This window comes from Typha angustifolia, chromosome 3 (genome assembly GCF_048772165.1).
Source record: "Typha angustifolia cultivar Huaian chromosome 3, ASM4877216v1, whole genome shotgun sequence".
NCBI lineage: Eukaryota > Viridiplantae > Streptophyta > Magnoliopsida > Poales > Typhaceae > Typha > Typha angustifolia.
The window spans coordinates 8,217,146-8,228,942 of NC_133241.1; the positions used below are offsets into that span (position 1 = coordinate 8,217,146).

The following is an 11,797-nucleotide window of genomic DNA, read 5'->3' on the forward strand; positions in this document are numbered from 1 at the left end:
AAAAGAAGGGGTATATCCCGACATGCGGACATGCCATGATCCACTAAAGCTCTGGGCCATGGGCCAAGGCCCATTAGTTATCCCAAACTTATTGTATATAGTCCTATTAAGTTGATATCTATGTTAATATCCTTCCAAACACTTTTTATATATGGGTAAACACCTTTTATTTTTGGAGGATAGTTATACTCGATCACTTTCTACTTTGACCCTTAGTATTTGTTTTGATGATATGTTAACTCTTTTAACTACAAAAAATCCCCAAATTGCTCATTCGATTAGTTATTCGCTATATTTTTTTATTAAAAAAAATGCGAGTGTTATATGGTCAATTTTAGATTCTATCAAGACCATTTTATTCCTATTTTTAGAGAAATGAAAGAGAGAAAATTTTAATAATAAAATATTTATTTAATATTTTCTATTAACACCCTTTTAGGGTGAGATTTTTTTATAATTTTAAAAATCAATGTGTACTAGGGCTTTTAGTACAATTTAATAATAATGGATAAAAAAGTTTTATTCTTTCTTTTTTATATTACTCTCGGATAAGGACATGTTTGTTATTTCACAAGTTAAATGCTTAAGGTTTTAACATATAGTTATTAAAATGTAATAGAAAGCGTAACCATAGTTTTGAAGGGTATTCACACAAATACAAAATTTGCAGTGCTACACATGCAAATAAATAGGGATATATTGTTATGGACCACAACCGTCCATAAGATAATTATGAAAATTTAGATTATAGTAACCTCACAAGATAGGGTTCTAATAGCTTTAGTTTCACGTCAATCGAATATTTGGATAAAAATATATAACTAAAATAGTAGAACAAGATCAAAATATGATAGAATAGTAAATATCCGATATTGTAGCAGTCGTCGAAGGATGGTAGACAACCAATGGTGGTGGTGAACGGCTGTAAAGTAGAGTGGCTAGGGTTTGAAAGCTTTGGAGGATTTACAACTATGATCTATCCCTAAAAAGGTAAAGACGATATAACGGTTATGATAAAATGGTAAATATGGTAATAAAAAAATAAGTAAACTCAATTAATTCTTAATGTTTTGATGTTTGGATTCTTCCATTTTTTTTATGAATAAAAAAAAAACATTACCTCTTTTCATATAGAGGTGGAGTATAATGAGTCATGACTTAGCTCTACAGACTGATATGACTAAAATTAAGATTTGCTTTAAATGTTTACATAATTTAATTAGATTTACCTTAAAAGACTTACTTGACTTAATTAAACTTGTCTTAATAGTTGTCGTGACTTATTTGGGCTTGCCTTAAGAGCTATTATGACTTATTTTGATCTGTCTTAACGATTCACATTACTTAACTTGCTTAAAAGGCATACATCATAAACTAATTAAAAGATAAATAGACTCGACTTAATTAAACTCAACTTAACACACATCGTTGGATCTTAACATATATATATTATAAAAAAAATTGTAATAAATCCGATGGTTTGGGATCAACTTATCAAAAATCTCAACATAATGAAATGTATTTCTATTTATTTCCAAACAATAATATTGTATAGAGTTTTTCTCAATCTTAATTATTTTTCAAATGAAATCAATTAAAATATTTGCAGTTGGATATATGTGAAATAAAAAAAGTAAAGTAACACAAATGCACAACTTTTAATTAGATATAATGAAAACGTATCTTGGTAGGATCTATAGTTAACCTCTCAAAAGTAATCACAATTAGCCACGTGTCAATCATAACCGATTTAAGATGGGTCGGCGATTCGGGCTCTTTGGCCTTTCCATATTCCGAAACGGTTTCCAAAACGTCGCCGTATCAATCGCTTTCAAGGCGGCTCCGAATCAGAGTAGTAAGGGGATACGTATTGGGAGTCGATTCCCGTACGCGTTTCGGATTCTTTCTACAAATCCCTATAAAAAGCACTCGTAGTGTTAGAGTGGGTTTTCCCATAATTAACCATTTCTTCATGTAGCGGGTTTTAGATTACCCCTCCCCCTCGTCTCGCTAACTTCTCTTTTGATCTAGGGTTTGGTTCTCTACTTTGTTTTGCTTAGTCGATGCCTCCCACTTCTTTCTTGTTCTACTTGCATGTGTATGTTGAGTAGGTTTAGCCGATCCACTCTTGCTTCTCGAGGCTGAGTCTCACAGATGGTAAGTCTAGGAAGCCTTTCTTGTTCTTCTACCCTACTAATTCTTGTTCTACGTTTTGGTTGTTATATTATTATACATGATAGAGTTGGTTCATCAACATTTTCTTATATATATATATATGTATGTATGTATTTTAGTCTAATACGAAGTTTTGTTGTGTTTCTTGATTATTGGACTGCGTTGGGTTTGATTAACATTGGTCATGATTTTTAGGGGTTTTGTAGTACTAAGAGAATATGCTGATTTTGGGCCAATGCGGATCAGATTTGAGTGATTTATATGGAAGGATAATGGCCTAGAATATATTTTTCATGTGAGAACAAGTTGGTGGACCCCTAATTTGTTGTTGGCCTTCATAAAGTTGAAGTATTTGGAGATGGGGTTTGTTCTTGAGCGAAATTTGGAGGTTAAAGTGAGGTGGTACATATTGTGAAATACTGGAATTTCGTTGGTACATCAATTGTTTTCTTAAGTTCTAGTCTTGTGAGGGAAAAAGGACTTTATCTTCCTAAATGAGAAAGGACTTGAAAAAGGAAAAGCTAATACGTTTGTAGTAGGCCCTTCATTTGGCATAGGAAAAGTGAAGGAAGAAAAGGATAGTTTGTCGATTGAAAAGCTAGAAATTTTCTGTTGCTTTTTGGTGGTACAATTTGTTGCATCCCAATTGTTGCTTTTTGGAGACGTGCACCAAAACAATGTCGGTATGATCGGTGCTTGATGAATCATGTAACAGGAATGCAAGGCATCATTTTAATTCCTAGAAAAGGCATAAGTAAAAGATCCAAGAAGGTGATATCAAACATCATAATATGAAAATACTCTCTTAGTGGGATAGTAAATAAACTGATTTGAAGTTTCAAATCAGCTTGAAAATTGAGATTATTTTGGCAAAAATTGAATAGGCAGCACGAGATGGTTGATACTCGGTAGCACGACAATAGACTATGAAACACGATTATGTTCAAATATGTTAGTTTGCCTAGTGTACACATTTATTACACATATTTGATTGGGATATAGCTCAGATATGCCTTTAATATATATCAAATGTATTTGAGGACTATTAGAAATATTTTTTTTTACAAAGTTGAATACGGCGAGATACACAAGGAAAATGTTCGAATTGCTTTTTGACCATGTATGGCGACTTGGGATCAATAGAGGCGATGCCACAATAGCAAGCGGTTGGTGTTCTTCTCCATCTCCTCTCTGTCTCTCTCTCCATGATTTTGATCTTGCTCACTAGCTAGATACTTTGTTGTCCCTTTTACTCTTATCTTTTTCGAGTGCTTTATTTCTAGATTTTGTTTATTTTAGCTCATTGTCACAAACTTAGCCTTTTTTATTGGTTTGCTAGTGCGCGCGACACTTCACTTTTTTTGAAGATTAACCTTCGAAATAAAAGTAGCATAAGGTGAGGGCGCTTGAGAGGTCGCATTCTTCTTCGGCAGCGGCAAGCCGCCGCAGTGCTGCCTCCTCCTTCGGTAGCGGCAAGCAGCCGTAATGCCCTGCCTCGCCGTGCCTTGCCTCCTTTTTCTTCTTCTTCTTTAGTTCGCTTGGGCTCGATTTGGCTTGGTCTGACTCGGCTTGAATGAGGCTTGATGATAGGCTCATTTCAGGCTCAAGCTTGGCTCGGGCTTGGTCTGACCCAGCTTGGGGCTCAGGCTCGGTTCATTTACACTCCTAATTGAATCAGAAAAGAGAACTTCACAAAAAAGATTGCTTTGATGCTACCTTTATTTTGAAGCTTATTCTTCAAATTACTACAATCCATTTCTCTCCACTATCGTCTGCAGCTTTCAGACCGAACAAGCTGTGGTGGCTATACTAGAAGTATTGCAACTACACCAGAATTTACAAAAATTGTTCATCAAGGATTTCAGTGGTTTAATGTTACCTAGTTGGATAAGGAGCCACTTGGAGTCATTCCTCTCAAATCTGGTTGGCATCCATCTTTCTTTTATCCCTAATATTGAACACCTGCTCATGCTAGGGTAGCTGCCAAAGCTTGAGAAGGTATTTATTAACGATATGCACAAAGTAAGGAGAATAAATGAGGAGTTCTATGGGGCCAAAAACACAGTAGGTGCATCATTCCTCGTACTAAAAAGACTAAGGCTTAAGAATATGGAAAATCTTGAACAATGGGTGGCTGCTGCATTTGTAGAAGATGGAGAAAGAGGGGCATCCAGGTACCCTTGTCTTGAATATTTAGTCATCGATTGCGGAGCAATCATCTCTCCGCCTACCACTTCAATTCATTCCTTTACCTCTGCTCCTCCATCGAAATCGTAGATGAATCCTTCTTGCAGCGGTTCGCCGTCGTGGACTTTGGCTTTGTGATCTCCGATCGCATGGTCGCCTTGGGAATCAACCCCACCGAAGCTACCATCACTTCGATGGCCCGTATCGCTTCCCATAAGATGGACGGTGGTGAGGACCTCGCGTTCGCGTTCGATCTTGTGAAGACCATGGGGGAGCAGTACAGATTAGTGTCGAGGTTGAGGACTTAAAGTCTTGCTCTCTTCTCTTTCTGCAAGAACTTAAAATCGGAGAAGGTTTATTCCGTGTGGATCATATGATTTCGATGGGTGTAACTCCAGAGGAGCCGAGGAGGCGGGGCACCGGCGACGGCTTGCCGCCTCCGAAGGAGGCAAGAATTTGGGGATTGGGGTTTATCTCACCCTTTTTATATCGAGCCTATCGAGCTGGCTCTAGCTTAGGCTTGGCTCGATATTAATTTCGAGCAGATCTTAGCTGCTCGGGCTCGGCTCAACTCAAAGCCCGAGCCACTCATCAAGCTTGACAGTTCTAGTTTCAATATACCATCTTTAGATCTTTTTACAAGTAGAGTATTTAAACTTTTATATAGAAGCAAAAAGAAACTTAGCTGCCAAAGTTCATAAATATCTTTTCTAGATATTTAGGAGGCTAGAAACAAGACCAAAGTTCATAAATATTTTTTCTAGATGTTTAAGAGGCTAGAGATAAGATTAAAATCCTAAATATCTTCTCTAACAAGATTAGCCATAAGTAATGAGACACGAGTATGAGACAGAGACACAGACACGACACGACATGATACGAACATGGCGACACAACAAATTTTATAAATATATAAAATGGACATGGCAAACTAAATAAATAAATAAACAATATATATATATATATATTTATTAGTAAAAGTTTGTAATCTAATAGTGTTAAAATACACATACATCAAACTATAAGAACTAACAAGTATCATTCAAAGAACTAAGAAATATATATTAAGCTATAAGAGTTAAGAAGTATACATTAAGGCATAAGAACTAATCTAGATCATTCATCTTCAGTTGGCTCATTGCTTTTATCAACAAACATTATAGTCGTCAATTTTGGTTCTTCAATTGAGAGACCGGCAAACTCTGACATTCCTAAACCATTAAAGGAATCATAAGAATCTCTTCCGACATCCCATATTTTGGTTTCTTCTCTCAAATAATTTGGAGAATTTCTTAATAGAAGATGAAGATTAGTATGCAAATATATTAAATTTTTAGCTCTATGTGGAGTTATCTTGTTCTTTTTTAATGAATGGATGAAAGAATAGGTGCTCAAATTCCTCTCATAATCTGAAGAAAGCAAGGTTCCCTAAGTAACCTAAGTGCTAAATTTTGAAGAATAGGAGCAGAAGCACCATGAGCAACCCACTACATGTTTAGATCAAAATCATTTCTATTTGCTATTGAATCAACTTTTGGTTGATGGAGAAATTAGTATACTCTTTATATATCATTTTTCGTTCTTCATATTTGAAAATAACATTTTTATGCATTTATTTTTCATATTAGAAATTTTTAAATCCTTATGTGGTGGTACACAATTTGGATCCTCTTGAATCTATGATGAGTTGTAATATATATTAATATAATCATCTAATTAGTAAACAGTATATAGCAATGAAAAAGCAATAAACTATTTAATCATAAGAAAGAGGACTATAAAAAGAATGTGCTAAGTAATGTAGTTGTGTATTACTTTTGTTTTATTTATCCACTAAGATTTTGTGCATCACTGAATAAAAAATAGATTCCTTGTTTTCAATGCATAAATATGATTGTTTTCATCTTTTCAATCATGATATCTCACATTTCATATATTAAATGTAAGCATGGTTTATCTGTGTTTGCAACTCGTAGCACATTACATTATATATAGGCTCTGTGAAAGCAAGTATTTGTTCAATTTTATCCCACCAAAGATTATTGAGGACTTTATCTTTGACAAATTGTGTTTTGTCAATATCATCTTTTCTGTAAGAACTTTATTTATCATTGATTACCATTGATTGAATACCCTTCTTGATCTTTCAAAATCTTTTCTACATTATGATCACTGAAGTAAATAGAGTCTCCGCAATAGCAAGGAATGTTAAGTTGACAAATTCATTGAAGATAAGTAGATAACTAATCTCATTGAATGTTGTATGATGAAATATTTTATGCGTATTACATCCCCTGCAATTGCTAAATCCAGCTACACTCATCAAACACGATCTCATTTGCTTTAATATTTTTTGTTGCAAATATGTTTTTCAAAGGTAGGTTGAGAGTATGACTTACACACGGAGTCCAAAAAATATGAGAAAATTTTGCTTCAAGAAGCATTCCTACTGTCTTATAAACATGTGCACTATTCGTAATCACTTGGATTACATTATGAAGCCTAACCTCTTCAATTATTTTAATGATTAAATTAGGGATAAAAAATTTGTCTTTATATTATTCTTCATAATTCATAGTCTTTAAAAACATACGGTTACTCTCAGTTATTGCTAAAAAATTTATATGTGGTCTCCTATGCGCACCAGTTCAACCATCATATATAATACTCATCCCTTTCCCCCCATGTGCCTCTAATAGGGTTTAGTAACATTTCAATATTTGCTCTTTTGTTGAAGTAGTGTAGTTCTAAATATATTATAGTCAGGGGATACATATCCAAAAATATTATTATTTGCTGCAAATTGCTCTAACATAGTAAGGGTTCCTTACCAAAAGAAAAGACAATCCACCTGAATAAAATATTCTTACAATTTTACAATATAATTGATTCTGAGCACCTAAATTAAAAGACTTCTTAATATATGTCATTTCTGTCGCTCTTTTTTTTTTTCTTGATGTCCTTAACATATGAGAACCTACACCTCCAATTGAGTTACTAGAAGATGCTATTTGCCCAAATTTTTGCAAAGGAATTTGTTTAGGCATTAAATTTTAATTCTCAACTCGGCCATATCAACAACCCTTTTTATTTTCATAATATGTTTCACAACTCAGTTGTTAGAACTTAGAAGAGATTTGAACTGGCTCAACCTGTTAGAATTTAGAAGAAATGAAAGTGGCTTGTGGGGGGAGGGGGAGAGAGAGAGAACCTCGTCGTAGCAACTCGTTGTCCTCATTGTTCTCAGCAACCTGTCGTGATTGTCGCCTTGGATTGGCTCAGCCGATCGTAGTCCTCGCCGCACTGCCTTCTTCAGCTCGAGGATTTTAGGTGAGGTGAGGGTTTAAGTGCTATGAAGATTTGAGGATTTTTTTTTTGGGGGGGTGAGGTGGTGTTGATTGAGGTTGAGAGGTGAGTGGGTCTGATTATTTAGTTTTGGGTTTGGATCCGAGTTAATGAAAAACGATTTAAACCTGACTAGTTTTGCCCAATAACACATGCTATGTCTATGCTAGGGCCAAGTCGGGCGCAGGTTGGGCTTAGCCCAGTACGCTTTGGGCTGGTTCGGGTTGGACTTGGATGGGCCAAGCAATTTGATTGCCTCTACTTCCAAACCAATGCCATATATGTGAAATGAAGATATACTCTGAGAACATAGTGATACGTAGATAGAACTGAAAAATATTTTGTTTTTTACAACTAAAGAGCTGTGTAATGAAGTGCTGAAATTTATATTATTTCGGGATTGCAGGCTGCTGTTTGTCAGAAATGTGGTGTTACAGGTTATGCAGACCTATTGATTTTCTGCAACATATGCAAGACTTCTGCTGAGCACCAGTATGCATCTTTTATTTATGTTTTTCATGCTACAGTCAAATTTCCATGTACTTTTATTTTGTTCATGTAGCTCTTGATAGTTTTGTTGCTAAATACTGTATCAACTTCAAATAATAATGCAGATACTGCCTGGATGAGATGGCAGACTTTGGTGTAGTAATACATTGGGCATGTCAGCAGTGCAAGCCTAGAAGGTTTGCTTCCAACAACAAGCTTAATATTGATGAACGGAAAAATGCAAGGTTATTAAATCATCAACTTGCCCCGGTCAGTGATGTTGTTGATCCTTGTGTGAGAAAACAATACCAAAGGATACCAAGTGGTGTACAAAGTGCTCAGGGTGTGACATGGCTAGGTGACATTACTAATGGCCAAGAAGATATGGTTTTGGATGCCCCCAATGTTGCGAAGGGAAAAACTTATAGTAAGGAAAGTATTGGTTTTTCGCAAAAGGAGAAGGAAAATAAGTCGGGTTTACTTTGGAAAGGTGATAATGATAAAAAGTTGAAAATGAATAGGAAGAGGCTAATATTACAAGAGGAGAAGCAATCATCAGAATATGCACGAGATATTTCTAATCCGTTATCATTACAAACCAAGTTTGGTTTCGACAAAGATAAGAATATGTATAGGACTAGAAATATCGAATCATCTCATCATCACAAGCAGTTGCCGAAGTATAATGTGCATTTTGTTGATGAGAAACCAAAACGTAAAAGGAGAAGATTAATATTGGATGAGGAGGATCAATCTGATGATGAGGCTCACATTAGTCTTTTGGATAAAAACGATGACACAGGAGATCATCAGCAACCAAATAAGCACCCTTCAACCTCAGAAGATTATGCTCAGAAAGCAACTACCAGATTAACAGCACAGATCATTGTTCCTAATGAAGTCATGTGTAGGGTTCAGTTTTCATCTGTCAAGACACTCAATATTCAACCAATAGTGCAGGTAGAAAATCATGATGCTCGATTGAGCATGTCTTGTTATTCAGAGTCCGTTAATTGGCCCCACTACTTTCCTGTGCAACCTATTAGCCAATGTATTTGGAGGTTAGTTAGTTCTTCTTAACTGTCCTAATGTGTTTTTTGATATCTTTTAGAGATTTTTATAAATCACACTCTACATTTTATTTATTTTGTGATTTACACTTCGTCTTTGAAGATTTTGTAACTTAACCATTTCTGACGTTATTTTAACTAACTTACGCCAAGTTACTAAAATACTCTCATCATTTTTTCTTATTTTCTATATCTTTCATCATCTTCTTTACCTACCTTCGTCGTTGTCAACTTTTCTCATTTTTTTTCCTCCCGCTCATCCTCTTCTTCTTTTTCTTTGGAAAGAAAAAAAAGGGTAAAAAAGACAGGTAATTTAAGTATTCGTAAATTATTTTGTATGTTATAACGGAATACTCCTTATTTAGTACCATCTAAGTTAACTCAGGGTGTTAAATAAGAATCATAAAGAAAAAAAGGGGCTATATTATAAAATACTTTAAAAATGGTGTGTGAATCACAAAATAGGTAAAATTTAGAGTGTGATTTGTAAATATCCCTTGTTTTTTTATCATTTTTTATTTCTCAAATTTATGGCATTTGTATTATTTTACTCATTTTTTTCCTTATTGAGGGAAGACTTACAGTTGAATTTTCATTTATAGGGGATGCTTTATGATCTGCAACAAAGAGTATGGTCCACTGACTGCACACTTCTCAACCACAGCATGTGAGAAAGTGTGGCACGTTTCAAAAACATTGCCAACAGTAGTAAATTTGATCAAGCTACCAAGGTTGGAGGCATGGCCAAAAGGTTTTGAGACTTCACCACCAAGTGATGACAACATTGCTCTTTTTTTCTTCCCATTTGATATGGAGTATAAATGGTATGCTTTCATATCACTTCATCAATTGTCAGTGTTATGCCTCCGGTATAAATTCCTCTCTTATGATGAGATTATATTTGATGTATGATTTTAGGCTTCATGGGTTGTTTGATCAATTGCTGGAAGAGGTAATTGATAATGATCTAGTGCTGAAGTTTGTATTAGAAGAAGCTGAGCTGCTTATCTTCCCCTCTGTCATATTGCCAAAAGATTCTCACAGTAAGTGCCCTATTAGCATGCATATGCAAGATTGCGGCTATATTACTAAAAGGTTAATCACTCTTTCTGCACATAATATTGAATTCTGATATAGGATTTCAAGGAAGATACAATATCAAATATGTTTAGGGAGAAATAACCCTTTCTTCAGCCTGGTGTTTCCCCACCTTCCAAGCATTTTATCATTTGCTTGAAGCGTTGTGTTCTGATGTAGGATTTCAAGGACAATACTATCTATGGGGAGTTTTCAAGGCAAGGCAAGTTGTCTCTTGCAAGGTGATGGAAGACGAACAAGATCAACAAGTCTCTGAATATATAGATGAGGGAAAGGTTGAAACTTGTAAAGACAGATTGTTTTTTGATGTTGTTGAAAGCAGCAGAATCGCAAAGGAGCGAAAAGAAGTTGAAATTAATGAAGACAGCTCCACTTGTGACAAAATGAGCAAACGAAATGCAGTGTCATCCAATGGCTCTTTCAGCTCTCAGATCAGTGAAGGTTCCACCTTTTTGGTATCTGCTGGGAGTCAAATCCCGTTTGATCCTAGGCTGGTTGAGTCTTCTTCTAGAGAAAAGAAAGGAAGTAGACAACTTGCTCAAGACTGCTTTTTGAGAGAAGGGGAAACCTTGGAGGAGACTGGAGGCGAGCAGTTAGAAGTCTCCGATCATTCACAAGTGACCGAAGACTCATATGCTCATGATCAAGAGCTTGAGGTCGGTCGGAAGGATGATGATGCTGGCAGCGATGGATGCTTGAATTTGTTCCCAGTACGGGTGGAGGACTTGGGGTTTATATCTAGAGCAAAGTATTGCAAAGAATTGAATCTTGATCTGGGCCTCAGCTAACATGCTGATTTCCTAGAAAATTAATCCTTCTAACAATCGTTTGAGTCTTGTTGGTGTTCGTATCAATCAAGTCAGGTTTTTGCTTTTATTATTGTGTCTTAACCCACTGTATGACGGAATGGCTTTTCGGGGTTACTGCTCCTTGTAATTTATCATAAGTTCTAATCTTTACATCAGGGCATTTGGTCTAGTGGTATGATTCTCGCTTAGGGTGCGAGAGGTCCCGAGTTCAATTCTCGGAATGCCCCTATTAATTTTTTGGTGTTTTTAACACTACTATGGTTCAATAACTCTAGGCCACAAATAAATACAAGATATCCTCAGAGTAATGCTGTAGTTTCTTTTAAGTCAACCTAACCGCTGACCTAAGGCCGTACATAGCTGCTCATCTCTTTATCAATGTGCAAGATGGCAAAAGTTTCTTTCCTTTGTCAAGAGCAAAGAATGATGAATGAGACTACAAGAATGCATCCAACAAAGAAACAGCTCTACGCATTGCATGCACAAGGAATCGAAATGCGACCAATTAAATCTTGGAAAGATAAAAGAAGTTGTTGCCTCTAATCCACCTGTACGTAGCTAGCTTCACCACTGCGTTCCATCCTCCTCTGCGCTGGGGAGTGGGGAGTAGGGAGTAGGAGATGA

At 35.8% G+C, this 11,797-nt stretch overlaps 1 protein-coding gene and 1 non-coding gene across 2 annotated transcripts; both read left to right on the forward strand.

Annotated features, from left to right (window-relative positions):
- Positions 1-1,974: 1,974 nt before the first annotated feature.
- On the forward strand, positions 1,975-11,437 carry LOC140780253 (uncharacterized). Its single transcript, XM_073125672.1, has 6 exons — positions 1,975-2,157; positions 8,114-8,199; positions 8,322-9,257; positions 9,869-10,090; positions 10,185-10,309; positions 10,524-11,437. Exons 1-6 carry the CDS (start codon positions 2,155-2,157, stop codon positions 11,150-11,152), a joined length of 2,001 nt encoding a protein of 666 aa, XP_072981773.1. The 5' UTR covers positions 1,975-2,154; the 3' UTR covers positions 11,153-11,437.
- Positions 11,329-11,400, forward strand: TRNAP-AGG (transfer RNA proline (anticodon AGG)). The gene has a single exon. It is a non-coding gene; the product is annotated as a tRNA-Pro (tRNA).
- Positions 11,438-11,797: the final 360 nt, after the last annotated feature.

Bases quoted from the DNA above. Each gene is read 5' to 3' on its own strand.
- LOC140780253 (XM_073125672.1), top strand. The intron at 8,200-8,321 runs GTATGCATCTTT...ATAATAATGCAG, and splicing joins AAGACTTCTGCTGAGCACCA to ATACTGCCTGGATGAGATGG. The intron at 9,258-9,868 runs GTTAGTTAGTTC...TTTCATTTATAG, and splicing joins ATTAGCCAATGTATTTGGAG to GGGATGCTTTATGATCTGCA.